General features: G+C 40.1%; 1 protein-coding gene across 1 annotated transcript in view; it reads left to right on the plus strand.

The window, feature by feature from the left end:
* Positions 1–476: 476 nt before the first annotated feature.
* LOC134647199 (trithorax group protein osa-like) overlaps positions 477–16463 on the plus strand; it is a 136843-nt gene continuing 120856 nt past the window's right edge. Inside the window, exon 1 of the mRNA XM_063505064.1 lies at positions 477–1722. Within this exon, the coding sequence (XP_063361134.1) occupies positions 1174–1722 (549 nt within the window). The 5' untranslated portion in view covers positions 477–1173. The remainder of the gene's footprint in view (positions 1723–16463) is intronic.

Below are 16463 nucleotides of genomic sequence, written 5' to 3' on the forward strand. Positions count from 1 at the left end.
TTAACTTTTTATGTTAATCGAAGCGAAGGCATTCATATTTTCAGCCAATGAATAGTAAAGTAAAATCACGATAAAATGAAAATAAGCTAATAAATCACGGTAACTATACTTGGTCAACCAGATCTTGGCAGTAGAAAAAGGCGGCAAATTTGAAAAATGTAGGCGCGAAGGGATATCGTCCCATAGAAAATTTGAATTTCGCGCCTTTTTTTACTGACAAGATTTGGTTGACCAGCTATATACAATTTTTTTTTTAATTATTTCTTAGGGATTTATTACTTAAAAAGTTAAAAAAGTATTTTCACAAACCATTCCCATGGATGGGTTTATTTTTTATTTCAAGTAATATAAGATTAGCATTTTGATTTTTAGGAAAAATATTTTAAAGAATGAATAAATATCACTTGTATTTTTCCTATATTTATAACATGTTAGGGCGTGAAGTTAGCTAGAAACATATTGGCGCCAGCGGAACTTGTCACAAGCTTACTCCGGCTGAGGTTGGCTGCACTGTAGTAACTACGTGGTCGCAAGAGTACGAAAATGTAAACATGCACAAACAATTTTAATATTTTTCCATTATTGGAGTTATAATAACCAATTTACCCTCTAACGAACTATATTTAAGGAAAACAATTCAAGTGATATATCAGAAATTATCTATTAAGCGAAGTTTCGACATCAATTTATTTTCTGTAACCGAAGTGAATATAGGTGGAAGCGTCGTCAAGCGCTGTAGAAATTTCAAGTCCGTTTAATGGCGGACGCCAATAATTTGGAAGTTTCGTGATTCTATTGTTCTGTTTTCAAGTATTTCAATCGTTTATTGATTCAGGAATGAGTTTTGTTATTAGTGATCGCGCTCAAAGTGTTTCAAATGTGAAAGTGCTATGAAATGTTCTGTTTTAACGTGACAAAAGCGCCTGCTAGCTATGTAACCTTTTCCCTAACCTCGTTTACGCCAATGGAGTAGATATGTGATCGATGTGTGTGCGTCGGTGAACGATTTTTCGTCCGTTTCGCGTTATTTTGTGCGAAGTTATTCGGGTTATTAGTGATGGAAGTGTCCGCGTCGCGGTTTTGCAATCCGACGCCCGATTTCGACGTAACGTAAGCGAGCCGGTCGATCGCTAGAGCCGAGTGTAAGCAGGCGGCCGTCCGCCACCAGCCGACATGGCTGCAACGCAGGCCGAGTCTCAGCGTAGCGATACGAACGTAGATCAGACTCCATCGGAACAGCTCAGTGAATCTCGGAACGCTCTATTACAAAACGGCACTGACAAGTCCGTCGGGCGCGTTCCGCCCGATGGCGTCGTGAACACAAAGAGTAAATCGCCGATGTCAGGCGAGCCGGGGCCGCCACGAGACGGCGGCGACGCGCCCGGTCACGACCGGATCGCAGACCGGCCGCCGGGCGATCTGTACGGTCAATATAGGTATCCGGATGGCACGGATCCGTACTACGCGCAGCGGCCGGGATTCGGCGGGAAACCGCGCGGTCCGCCGCCGCAGCAGCGCTTCTTCCCGGGGCAGCCGACATCGCAGGCTCCGGGACCCACGCCGACGCTCAACTCGTTGCTGCAGTCGAGTGGTGCGCCGCCACACCGCTACCCTAATAGTTACGAGCAGCCGCCGGCGGGCTACGGGCCCGGGCCTGGTTGGCCTCCACCGCGGCCCATGCCTCCCTACAACCCTCAAGCTAACCCCTACAGGAATTCAACGGTGAGTCAATCTTAAAGTATAGTATGTAGTTTTCTTCTGTAGCTCTATACAGACTTTGAAACAGCCCTCACCTTAGTGGGAACTCTTGTACCAACTCAAGTCACTTAATATATGTGAAGAATCTAATACCTTTAAACGAGCAATTCTTGTTTATTTATTTATTTATATATATATTTCGGGGATCTCGGAAACGGCTCTAACGATTTCGATGAAATTTGGTATATAGGGGTTTTCGGGGGCGAAAAATCGATTTAGCTAGGTCTTATCTCTGGGAAAACGCGCATTTCCGAGTTATTATATGTTTTCCGAGCGAACCTCGGTCACCCAGATACTAAGGTTTAAATGGCAATAAACACAAAACAAACAAAAGAAAATGACAGGGTGTACACATGTGCTTTTAGTGTTACAGAAAAATAATGATAAACTAAAATAGATAATAACATTAAACATTAAAATAATTTTACTCTTTGTACAGTTGAGTTCACAAACATTTACAAGCCAACATTCTAAAAATATATTTACATGCTTCTAAGACACTGTCAAAAATATGATTGTGTAAATATGTTTTTGGAATATTGGCTTGTAAATATGTTTGTGAACTTGGTCCTAACTAATTGCTGCACTCTCCTTATAAACATATTCTGTTGCTGTGGTATAACAGAAAAGGTTCTGATGATATAAAATAAATGTTATTACAGAGGCCCTAAAAACATCAGGATTAACAAACATGGTGAAGGAAGAGTCAAGCAATCCCTCTTTCTGCCTTTTGGTATTATATGTAGTGATTTTTTTGAATAACTTGCTTACATTAATTAGGTTGCTATTTATTTACCTGATAATGTCTAATAAGTTTAATAACATGACCTACACCTAAGTTATTAAAATATGATCTATGAAATCCCTCTTGGCAACTATTTATTTTTATTATTATTCAAAATTATTTTTGTTGTCTTGTTTTTTGTCCCCGAAAAACGGATGGAGTGGAGCTTTTTGTATCGAATGAAATTTAGTTTTAAATTTTTCTCAAGAAAATTGGAATTTACAGCTAGAAAGACATGCAATAGCAAAAGGCAAAAATAGCAGCGTGACAGAGTGGTCAGAAACAAGACAATGAAAATAATTTTGACCCGACTCAACTGTTTTTTATTTACTATTTGATAAAAGGCAAAAATAGAAGCGTGACAAAGTGGTCAGAAACAAGACTGAAAATAATTTTGACCCGTTTATGATTTTTATAGATAAAAGCAAGAAGTTGCTTTGGGCACCAAGTCTAGGGTGGTACCGAAACCTAGGAATCAATCAAATCTTAATAGAAAACCTAGGGAGAGAAGGCACCTATTGTCATAAGTTTTGTGACCATTGGTGGCGGTGCCGCACCATGTTCTAGAAAACGCTTATGGCATCTATTTAGATGTGGCATCCTAATAAAATTCATAAACATAATTATGAGTAATCTTGTTTTATCATCATGTATCTTTCTTTATCCAGCTAACCTTCTCTATTGGTCACCAGCAGTTCAATATTATTTTTATAAATATTTATGGTCATAATTTGCATCCTCCCCAGTATCCCCACCCAGTTCGAAATTATCCAGATAATTATAGTCTTTGATAACTATCCCAGGTCCATACCTATTTACCTATGGTGCTACCTATTTATTTATAAAAATAATGATTGGGGCGTTTATTGCTATTTTTTTATACATTTTAGGTTATCAAATCGATAATTATCAGGCATAAAAATCACGATAATTATCGCGATAATTATCAAGATAACTGTCTTTGATAATTATCCTTTCGAACCCTGCCCTCACTCTATTTTGGTGGCATCTATATAGGTACTTAGATAATTTTAGGTATCTGCAGGTTGATGTGTTGATTTTATTCATCATATGGCTTTATTACATGTCAATACAAAGTTATAGAGAATATACAATACAATCTGTTGATTGAATAACCTGATTCAAGATATGATAAAAACTGCAAAAACTTCAATTATATAAATTATGGTAATTTCCGTAAAAAGATTGACTTGTCCTTTATAGACAGTCAATTTAAATTCATTCATTTGTCAACATGCAAAATGTCTCTACCCTGGCCTGTCCCTTGCCAGGTTTTACGATAAATCGGTAATTTTGTCCAGATGTAGTTCCCTTGAATCCGTTAAATTTAGTATAATGCATAGATCATAAATTAAAATAAATATTGATTGTAATGTTATTAATAATAGTATTTTATGCAACCGTTGTTTAAGAGAAGTCAAAAAAGGCGAGTGGCGTGAGTAACAATTTGAGGCGAAGCCGAAAATTGTTAATAAAGACGCCACGAGGATTTTTTGACTCAGTTAAACAACGTTGCATACAATACTTTTTCTACGACCAAGCACTTATTTTGAAAGAAAATTGTAAATTTAACAAATATTTTTAATTCAAGAAGTAGCAAAAATGGAGGGTACGGGCGGGAAAAGAACGAATGAATGGATGAAATAAAAAAAAACATGTCTATGGTTCACTTATTTGTCAGAGATGACATTTAAAATCAGGTTGGCAACACTGTATTTCATTCAATATTTTTTAAGTGGTCATTACACGAAGTATCGTAAAATAGCCAAAAAGATTTTACGTGTATGCACAAATTCTTTTTTGGGGAATAGACTAAAGACTTGTCTTGACAACTATAAGGTAGGGTTTTAAAGCTGTGTGCAGGACCCTTTAAATGACAAATAAAAGTACGGGAGTAGAAAAAATTCTTTAAAATTTTCTTTTTCATTAAAAATATTTATAACATATTTTGGTCACATATATTTTGTGTCTCCTGCCCTGGCCATTATGTAACTGTAAGAATATTGTGTTTATGATTTTAATTATTGCGATTTGAATAGCAGTGAATTTGATTCGACACTAAAAACCAACCCTGCAACGGTCATCTTTTGGTTCCGATTGTCAGTCTTTGATCAATGACATCTTTACTTGACAATGCTGTTTCATAAAAGTGGTATATCTCCTGGTCAGTTTTTCTCTCAATTTTGTTTATTTAAATACATAATACATATATGCATTATTTGTAAAATTTAATTAAGTAAAATAAAGAATTTAAAATGAAAAAAAAAAACATATATTCATTTTAATTATTTATAATAAATACTTTCACAACTACCTATTAAAAAAATGTTTATTTCAGATTTTAAAATCCATATTGTGTTAGTCTACTTACATCGAAACTTAAAAACTAGATGTTAGGAGTCACAATTTCTACTTTGGCCCTCCCGTCACAGTACTGACCCAATATTGTAATATTGGACAGTCATATATAGTAATATTGGTCAGACTATAGCTGACTTCACATGAAAAAGTTACTCCCCTGGCGCTGGCGCATAACTGTCCAGAACTTTCAGTGGAGGTATGAATACTTGTTTCGAAGCCATCGAAGAACAGAGGCGAGTGGAACTCGACGCAAAGCGTGACAAGTTAAAGGCCCGACCACCTGCGGTCATAAACTACAATTTTGTCGGAGGGGTGCTGACCTGCGGTGAGTGTGGCCGTACATTTACTGCAAAAATGGGCTACGTCAGTCACCTGAGAGCTCACGATCGTCGCTCTCAGTAGCCAGTACTAAATTAATCGCCGTGGCCGAAACCGCGGCCTGGACAGGATGATGACTTGTTTAAATTGTTCTAATTTGTAAGACAGCTGGTCAAAATGTCGGATTTTGTTTTTGTATTTGAAGAGATCAGGGGAGATCGGGAGATACCCTTGATAGGTATTGAAAGTAGGTATTTCACTTTCAAAAAACTGTTCAATTGTGATATCTGCCAGTGACGGCGTGTCGAGAGGAAGCAAACAAGAAAAACACCGCGAAGGAATAATAACGCGGTCCGTCGCTGCGGGTTGGTGAGATATAAAAACGAAAGCGCACGGCGATAGTGAAAGTTTGATGTGTAGGCAAATATTACTCGCTTCCAGGCGGAGATTTGTGCGTTCGCCTCTCGGTTCCGAAATGGGATAAAGCTTGCCGAAAAGCGCGGTAACACCGGCGTTTCGCAGACTCCTCTCTTTGCACATACATTATGTAGCCAACACCGGTGGGACGTGTGTTTGGCGGAGCCAGGCTGAATGGAGGAGGCCTTGACATCTGACACGTGTACACATCCAGCTCGGCTTGGGAGATGAAAGGGATATCTTTTTTGTTTAGTTCCTCGTTGTAACCTGCCAGCATCGTTGCCTGGTTCATTTGAATACCCAGCGTGGAGTACGGAAATTGTTTTTTGTCTGTAGTTTCTTTCCTCGTATTTTTCTATGGTAAGTATATTTGTATTGCCAGGTTTGTGCTAGCTGCATCTAATAAGGTCGGTATCTAACAACCTGCGTACAGATGAAAGATTATGATTGACATAACACCTACTACTCGTGTTCTTGTTGAGTTTTCTTGAAACCTTCGTTTCGCAATTACGTAAAAATAAATTCCAAAGGCAGTCAGTTGTAAACAAAGTTGTACGGATATTCGCAAAAGCTATTTCAAGTTGAAATCCTACGACTGAATCGAGCAGCTATAACAGGCGGCCATAAAACAATGCATCGAGCACGTGTTTACACTTTCGAGTTCACATTCAAGGTCGTACGCATTTGTAAAGGATGTGCCCGTGTAGGTTGGCCGGTGAACAAATACCGGTTACGTAACGTTGTCCCACTTCCCACGGTAATGGATTATCTTCTGACACTTGCGGCGAGATATCGGCATCATTTGGAGTTTGGGGAAAGTCAATTTGCTTACAATTATAGAGAAATAGATACCGAGAATCCTTAAATATATAATAATATGTCCACCATAACTTGGAAACATGATGAAAGCAATCTAGGAAGGTGACGTACAACGGTGCTTAAGAGCCAACAGGAGTGGTCATTTCTCCATACAAACGTACTCGACTGTTTCCTCCGTAGGTTTTGAAGCTAGAGCAATGATTTTTTCAACACAGATTAATATTGTCAATATCTGTGTCGGACCGTTTTGCTTTTTTGTTTTTTTTAAGGTGCTAGAGCCCTTCAAAACTGGCCCAAATGGCCTAATTGACTATGCCGCAATGAGAGGCGTGTTATTCAAAACTGATATCAATTAGCCAAAAAAGCAAAACGGTCCGACACAGATAATTTCATGATCATTTAGATTTCCAAATTTGGTTACGATTGGTTAAGTTTTGGAGGAGAAAACAGTCGAGTACGAAACCTCGATTTTTGAGATTTTTACGCAGGATTTTTCGCCTTGTCCTTATCGCACTAGTTTTAGGAGCCGCTTCCGTTAGTGAGACGGGTATATTTACCTAAAATATTTAAATCTCAGCTCCTGTTTCGTCTTAATTGCTTATCATAAATCTTCCCCGATTACATGAAACAAGAAGCTAGCAGTCACTTCCATGCTGTACAGGGAAATCAAAAAAGTAGATCTATGCAGGATCAAAATAAAAAGGGTCCACGCCTCACGCCAATCAAAGTGAAATAAATAAAAAACAGAAAATATAAAACAAAATCTCTCTGTGTATGAAACCTGAACTGCTTTACGCAGCGTACTACGTAGGCGAACAACACGCGAACGCGAAGCGAAGCGACGCGGCGCGGGGTGAATCAATCCTTTGATACCTATAGAAATGTCCTAGGTGGGCGATCTCGTTGCGAACGCGAACGCCTTGGACTTGCCGCGTCGCGCCGCGCCGCGCCGCGTCGCGTTCGCGAGTTGATCGCTTACGTAAGACGCAGTGTTAGTTTAGGCGTGTTATGGATAGGATCACTATTGTACAGAGTAGGTAATAACGGTAAATAAAATTGGTTTGTTAACACTATTTTCAATATCATTCGTTCGAAACTCGCAGTAGTTCTCGCATCTAACGGCTTACAGTAGTTCACAATGACCATTTTTTAGAAAGCTAGTCAAATAATATCCTCCTCCTCTTGCGCACGTGGATAGCTAAAACAAAATAAAGCGATACGAAGTTATAAATTGCATTCCATTAGGTAAAATTGGAGTCATATGCTTTGCTTGTCTATTTGGGATACATTATTGGAACTATTTTGGTTGTACAGTCGGCATCAACAGTAGCAAGCACCCTGGATTACTTTTTCAAATAGAGATAAATCTCGGCACTTCGATTTCATACGTATCTGCTGCAGTCTTATTTGTTCTGTATAGATATATTTTGTTAAGGTGCAGTAAGTTCGTGTTCTTCACTCACTGAGCGTAAGTGTGAGCGAGACGGAAGTGCGTGCCCGTAGCGCGGATATCATGTTTTTTATTTAAATTTTTTGTGGGATTCAATAATAAAAAAAGTAATCGCCGAGTTTCTTTAAGCATAATATTGCTCATTTCTAGAAATCATTTTCATATCTTTAGCTTTTCTGCAAAATTTATTTTAATTTATTAATGTACATTTTAGATCTATGTTCGTGATTTTTTTCTATCGAGCGAAAGTCAAAAACTGATTGTGATCCAAAAAAGCGCTACGACTTAAAAAAAACCGTTTTTAAACCTACTTCACCTTATGTTATTAGACACTGATAGAAACTTTTGACGCGTAGGTAGTCTGATCATAGTTTTGATTTTTGATTTATTAATTTTCTCAGAATTTGGTTACACTTTGGATCCTGTACTAGCTCGTGTATAAAAGAAAAATAATGTACCTATTAATAAGACACTCTTGATATGGGACTTTTTTGTCCTAGGGCTTTTTGAATTTTGACTATTAAGGCTTCGTCACACAGGCGCGTTTTCCGGGCGGGGCGTGAGCGTTTTGTATATAAAAGCGGCGTGCCCCGCTCACGCGCCGCCCGGAAAACGCGCCTGTGTGACATCGTAATACAGATAGGTGTCCCCACACTCCCCAACTAGACGACTAGCGCCTCTTTTGCCCGAGGATTTTGGTAGATTCTAATGCATAGTGTCTTCTGGCGGTAGTTGATCGGACGATTCGGAGGCAGGGACTAGTAAATTCATAGATTCATGTGGTAATATCCACATGGGTAGTATCTTTTCTTGAACAATGTGTGTCCACACTGCTCTTTCGGAATTCCAGCGTCTCGGATGTGAAGGCGCATTGTCATTGAAATCGCTATGACGTTACGCTGATTATTTATGAATGGGCAAGCATTGTGGAATTAGTCATTTATCTCGGCATGTCGTTTACTCACAATCGTGTTAGATAGTTGTCGATAAGGAGACACGTGGTTGCGAGGTCGACGACCCTACATACTCGTGTTCGCCGACAGCTCGGTAATAATAATAAAATGTTTCCGTGCGACTGGTTCAAGGGCGAGCCGCTGATATCGGCGCCCGCTATATTTAGATTTAGCTGTGTATTGTGGATATGTATTGCTACACTTGTCGTATGTTTTAACACGCTCTTCTCTTCTCTAACTGTTTTTCGCTCACAAATGTTTTACCGAACGTTTCGATCCAAAGCCCGATGACAATGACTGCGTATGTGGCACACCTTTGACAGGTGTAAATAATGTATTCACACCGTTTCTCGCTTCACATGCTGTGCCAGCAGCGACAGTATTTCATTCGACATAATTGTCGTACTTAATACATAACATATATTAGTCTCTGCTTATCCAGTTACAATTAGCTCGTCGTAGAAGTGATCGATTTCCTATTCTCTCGTATTTAGGGCGATACGTGGTGCGTAGTGCAGCCGGAGTAAATTTCGCTCTCGCTTTCGTATCGCAATAGAGGCAGTGTGTGCATGAAAACGAGATGAATGGGCCGACGGAGACCGTTCGTTCCGAGTCCGTGATGTGGATTTCGTAAAATCAATGCGAACCGTCTCGGGCCCGCGTGCGGCCGATAATCGTGTCATTGTGTTGTGCTTGGATAATGGGGACGGCCCCGATCGTCTACCGCAACTACGAGGGGTCACTGACCGTTTAACTGCTTTAATGTGTTAAAATTTAACTTGCTTCATACCGAGACTGATTGATATTCAATGGTATAATAAAAGGGTGTATTTTGGAGTGACACCTGAGCAGGTGGACAACTCATGAAAAGATTGGTTGACAAGAAAGTGTTTATAGTAGGTACAGCCAGCAGCAATAGTTGCTAAGCGGGCGAGGTGTTGAAAATGATCTTGACGCGACTTTATTGTTAAGAGAATAAGAGCGCGTCAAAGTAACTTTGAACACCTCGCCCCCTTAGCAACTATTACTGCTGACTGTACGGTCACGAAACAAGACGGCTCTCTCAAAACTAACACATCCTAGTGTTGTTGTGCAGCATCTAATGATGTCACTTCTGTGAATCTTGAAGTATCCAACATAAAGCACCTTGCATCATCGTGATTCGTATCGGCGGAGTGAGACGTCACTGGCACGTCACACGCCTGCATTCATTCATACAATATGTTGAATGTTGTAATGGGGTCGTTAAACCGACCTGACGTCACATAATTGCCGGCTCCCTTCGCCACTCGCCAGTTGAAATCAAAACGACGGATTAATAACAAAACAACGAGGGAGGCCTTTGTAGGTCAAGCACATTATCAGTACCCATTATTGTTTCAATTAACGCGATAAGAACAAATTGTTCGTCATGTCGATGACAAAACAGGATATATTAATATAATGTTGTAAACAAATCATTAAATAACTTAGTATTTTATTTACCTACTTGAACGTAATGAAATGTGCTATCTATGATGCAATGATTTCCGTTCCAATGACAAGGTAATGTCTATTTTGATTGCTAGCTTGAAGCCTAAGCGACGAGTTCAAAATAGTGTGTTATTAGGTCAGCCTTCTATTATTATCTCAACACGACCTACTTACTATTCAAGTCATACTGAATTGGTAATCAGTAACCGAGTTAATATTGCGATACCGCTTTCATCAAAAGATGTAATATGGAATAGTTTGACTTCAATTATCATGTCATTTCTAGTCCCGCAATCTACAATTCTTATGACTCTCTAGTTTAAGATCAGGTTTTGTAGGACGATATTAACTCAATCCTTATCTATAAGAGTGTCATTCCTTTGTATTTACGAGTGTTGATAATTTCATACTGGCCATGGCTAAAGAAGAAACTGGTTTTGAGCTAACCTCGTCGAGATACTCGTAATGAAATGTTTGAAAGTTAAGGATACTTTGCGTAATCTGTAATGACGTAGAATTGAGTCGATCGTATTAGCGGCGTTTTCGCCGAGAAATCCAGACGTCGAATGAAGACGAATGGTGGCATACCGTATCCAGCGAGGGGTGAATATTTCTTTAATCCATGAGTTGTCGGTACATAACGGGGCGCCCGTCTATACATAGTGTACATCTACATTGAAAGGTCACGACCGCCACTCTTTATGTACTCCAGATAGTAGGTACCTATAGGGAGTTCTTTATTGAACCGTCTTGGGTGAAAAGGGGTCGGTTTATTAGGTCAGTAACACTTGTAATCCGTTTGTTTACACTTGTGGCGCCTTTGAAGGACGAGTTTGACTATTTAAGCTTCAAATGCGATGGTATCGTTTTAGACATTGTCATTACCTTGAGAAATTATAATTCAAAACGACTTAATTAGTTCAGTACGTACTTAATTGAAGTTTACGACGTATAACTTAATACTATTTTTGTATTTTTTTAGAAATTGTCCTTCAATTACAAAGAATCTCCTTCTTTCACTCCGGTATGCAGCAATTCATTAATCGTATTCATCGATCACTCGATCGTCACCGATGATCAAACGGCTAATAATACCTACAAATTGACACCCAATTAGACTTCACCTTCACCCGCTCCCAAGGAGATCTCCCTGGCACCTGTACACGTGACGTGATGTGCTCTGAAGTTTACTAGGACGATTAGATAGTAAACAAAGAATGTGTCGTGTAAGATCGGAGTGCAAGCCACCTGTTGCCCAACAGCCCGCAGCACCTAGTTACCGCGAGCTTGACATTCACGGGGCGCTCGTGACGGCGCAGACCGAAATAACTTGCCGTAACCGACCGCATAACACGACGTAATGCTCTTTCTATTTATAGAGTCTTATAATTAAATACACAGACATTTGTATTTACCAACCGCTAGTCCGTGACGCCATCGCGGATTGCGATACGAATGCGCGTCGCCGCTCACTGACGGCCGACCGATGCTGCAAAAGTATATGTCCGGAAAAAACACCTTTTATGAATCATCTCGGTCCGTTTTAATTTAGCACCGTTATAATTATTTGCCAAACACGGGGACCAGTGTAAAAAAGTTGATAAAAGCAAGTTGTCGCTCTCGCGCCCGTTACTTCGGGCACACATCGACGGAAGTCGAAACAGATGATTCGATGAATACGGTTTACGTTCCATTGTTGTAACTCAAACTCGTATAAAAAGTAAACCGGTCAGCAGGCCTTTTATCGCTCCTCGCAGGAGCCGATGAAATTAAGTAATAATAGTAATAACAGTCAATCTCATTCATTTTCCCTTTTACTCGCAACAATATATGGGTTCGAGTTTTTTTGTAGATACGCAAAGGGATACCCCGACGGCGTTTTATGTAAAGGAAGGCAAGGTTACACTCACACATTTACATAGTGGTGTGTCGGCGTAAGGTGCGTTTGTAGTGGAGGGAATCCCCAACTTTTTACAAACACAATCAAAGTTATGTAATGTTTGCTCGTATCCGCCGGCGCACGGGCTGCTACCGTTGTTTGTACGAATGCCGATGTTACACATAACTTGCCTCTCATATTAGTCATAGGTCATTAACATTAGGTACCTACCGTTAAACGGTGTTTACATTTCTACATTCAGGGTAATAAATTGTTTTACCTTGACTTCGGAATTTATTCATCCGTCATATTATTATGTTCTGTGGATACAAGTGCAATATTGCCGAACTATCTACATCAGTTGTGCATTATTTAGACAAACTTATTTTCTTTCATAGTACATATTTTAAAAGTTTGTTCCCCTTCCGATTAAACAAGCATTTCTGGCAAACTGTTAAATAAGTAATTTAAAATCACCGTTGTAAACGTCACACGTGGCGTTGTAAAGGGCGAAGGTGTAATTGCAGTTATTGTGTAATGTTTCGGCCGTCGGTTGGCAATGACATAATAGTGATGCAAAGTGGGTGAATGCGCCGCTTCTACCGGCCTGGAATCCGGTCACATTCCTAACGGCCTGCACTTGCACTCAAGTAGTGCCTGCAATTATATCACAACACATCTCACATCGCGATACATTTATGTCATTCTAAAGTAAACTATTCTACTAAGAAATCGTTGGAATTGGATTCTGTGTACAGTATAGATACGGACAAAGTGCCAAAAATATGTATCCGCGACCTTATTGCCCATATGTTAAGGTAGTGTATACTATACATATTATTGGAACTTTGTCTAAGAGAGTCGAGTAGTTGCCGATAATACCACTACTCACTAGTGATAAATTTGTTCATAGCACCCAATTTTGCAGTACAAGTGCGGATCGATCACTGAGCGTCGACTGACCTGAAATGTCAGTTGGAGCTATGTTTCCAGCAATAAATACGACACGTGATAAGAAATTACTGATAACTTGTCTTACTTACCCCAACGACCTTAACATACATTTTAACATCAAAAGTACAGATCAGACACACCCTCATTTTTTGGCTTCGCCGCAATCGATTACCTAAATTGAGCGAATTTCTTACACAAATAATAATGCGGTTATAAAGTACAGTTTCTTTTACTTTTTAGGATCGTACCTATATCTACTTGGTTTAATATTAAAGTGTTAAAATTTCAACTTTTATACTTGGTTTATCGCTTTGCTTTGATTACCTTAATTTCATTTTACCCAATTACCAAGATTTCTAGATCTCAAAAATAAATAGTGTCAAAATGCTTAAGGGCTCATTTAGACAGTGCGAGATCTCGCATGCGAGTTTCATTATACTGCGTCATTTGATCGGTCGGCTGAATTGATGTAACGTCAATGGTCCGCAATGTAACTAAAATCGTATACGAGTTCGCGCGCCGTCTAAATGAGCCCTAAATCTCAGAATGCCTAATTTTTTTTCTCATAAAACCACAGTTCCATAATTACTTATTCATATCGTCCAAGTCTCAAATGTCTCAATATACTTACCTAAATTAATGAGTGCTATTTTATGCAATTTTGCAGTCTTTAATTCCAGCAAAATGTTAAAAAAATATTGTGAATACGATAAAGGTTCTTCTTCTTCTTCTTCTTGTTAGGGGCTATATAAGGCTCCAAAGCCTATGTATCACTGCGACCATCGCTGATCTATTGTGATCGCCACCTACTACAACTCTCGATCCAAACATGCAACTTCAAATAGCTGCAGGATCTTTTTGAACTCGAGAGACTTTACCTCCTCCGGGCGCAATATGTGCCCGCCCAGGATTAAGTCACGAGTACGCATTAGGCAAGGGCACTCTGTGAGGATGTGCAAGGGCGTCTCCTCTGCCTCCATACAGAGTCTGCACCGCCCCATGTCACGTTTCCCCATGGTGTGCATGTGCTTATTTAGGCAACAGTGCCCAGTAAGCACCCTTACCAAGTTGCGCAGTTGGTTCCTAGACAGCGCTAAGGCGTTCGAGGACGCCTTTTTGCTGAAGGCCTTGATAAGCGCTTTGGAATGGTTCAAACCTGTTGTTTCCCTCCAGAGTTGAATTGTTGTGTATTGACAGTAGGTCTTTAGGGTGAGCCGCGTTAGGCTTTTGGGGATACCACAAAACGGCTCAGGACTGTAGTTTATCCCTTTAGCCCCTGCTCGCGCGAGCTCGTCGGCCTTTTCATTTCCTACGATACCCGCATGCCCTGGGACCCAACGTAGAACAACTTTGTTCCTGGCTCCAAGGTTGTTCAATAGTTGCCTGCAGTTCTCAACCAGCCTCGATGTGGTGACATCAGAGGTTAGGGCTAAGAGTGCCGCCTGGCTATCCGAATGGATATAGATTGTGTGATTACCGTAGTTGCTTTGCAGATTGATTGACGCACATTCTAGGATGGCGTATACCTCCGCCTGGAATATAGAGCAAAAACGTCCTAGGTTTAAGCTGATGCTTTTCCTAGGCGCTTCACCGTATACTCCGCAGCCTACTTCAGATCCGGATTTGGAGCCATCAGTGTACCACCTTAGGCTTCCTTCTTTCCACTTAATTTGACTGTTTGACCAGTCCTCCCTTTTGGGGAGTTCCACTGAGTAATGTTTGAGTGGACAAAATTTGGGTGCCATAGTGTCGGATGGCATCCCAAGAACAGGGATATCATACACTGATTCCTTAAACAGTCTCAGAGTTTTCGATAACCAATTACCTCTCCTCGCGCCCGCTATTCTAAGCATACTAGATTTCGCCTCCAACTCCAGATGCAGGTGAAGGGGCGGTAGATTTAGTATGGCCTCTAGGGCTGCCGTCGGGGAGGATGACATGGCTCCAGTGACGATGACACAGGCAGTTCTTTGCAGGCTGCCAAGCTTCGTCACTGTTACCTTCTGCGTCGTTTTCCTGTACCATGCTACAGAGGCGTAAGACACTATCGGCCTCACTATAGATGTGTACAGCCATAAGGCAATTTTGGGTTTTAGACCCCATCGGTTGCCTGCTAAACGACAGCATATTGCCAGGGCTGATCTAGCCTTTTGTATAATTCCGTCCACATGCTTGTTCCAGGTCAGTTTCTGGTCCAGTGTTACCCCCAGATATTTGACCTCTGTTGAGAACGGAATACTTTTACCATTCATGACAAGCGGTTTGAGTTTGTCTATTTTCCGCTTGTTCGTGAATGGAACTATAATTGTCTTATCTGCGTTGATAGACAATTCATTCTCTCCACACCATGTATTTATGGTGTTGAGAGCCCTCTGCATAAGGTCTGATAAAGTACTTTGGCAGTTGCCCCTCACCGTCACAACAAGGTCGTCAGCGTACCCCTGTGTGTCGATTCGGAGCTCCGCCATCTTGTGCAGAAGTCCATCCACCGCAAGAGTCCAGATAAACGATAAAGGTTATAAAATGCACTTAAGACATATTTAAACAAAATATAGGTATGTATTGTATTTAAAAAAGACCTCCCACAGAAAATTCAGCATTTGCTGAAATGAAACATAGCCACTTTTTGGACATATTTCGGTATTTTGAGACTTATGACGATATGATATGAATAAAAGTCATTATCGTCGATATTTAGACATTATTTATTAGGCATTATGAGACTAAGTTGTTTTGAAATTTGGTAATATAAAGATTATAAACACAATGACATTATAATATTTAGGTGCAATGGAACCAAAGCGGTTTATCTCATGTTGTAATCAGGCAGGTATGCTATTTTAATTTGTAGTTGATTAAAGGCTAATACACAACAGATAGGTATGTAAGTATGTATGTACCTAATGATAATGCAGCCGGTTCTTTGCGTAAACACGTCGGCTGTAATCCCATGTACTGTAATACGTATCTACGTATAGAGTACCAAATACCAGGTATAGGTAGGTAGCTTTGTTTAATGCTGTAAGAATATAATTTCAACCAGAATATTCATCCAAACACATGAGTTTTATTCGTGTAGCTAAGTTCTTGCTTTGATACGTCCTAATGGTCCAGTTTTAGCCTCGAAGCATGAAACAGAATCCATTCCGTTGGGTATAAAACGCTTCCGAACCACATTCACTCCTCATTTTACACTTTGGCATTGCTTGTTCAAAATACTTACCTCTGTGTTCACTCACTGAATGAACCTTTGAAGGTAAACGAAGTGTAGCAATG

This window comes from Cydia amplana, chromosome 1 (assembly GCF_948474715.1).
Source record: "Cydia amplana chromosome 1, ilCydAmpl1.1, whole genome shotgun sequence".
Classification (NCBI taxonomy): Eukaryota; Metazoa; Arthropoda; class Insecta; order Lepidoptera; family Tortricidae; genus Cydia; species Cydia amplana.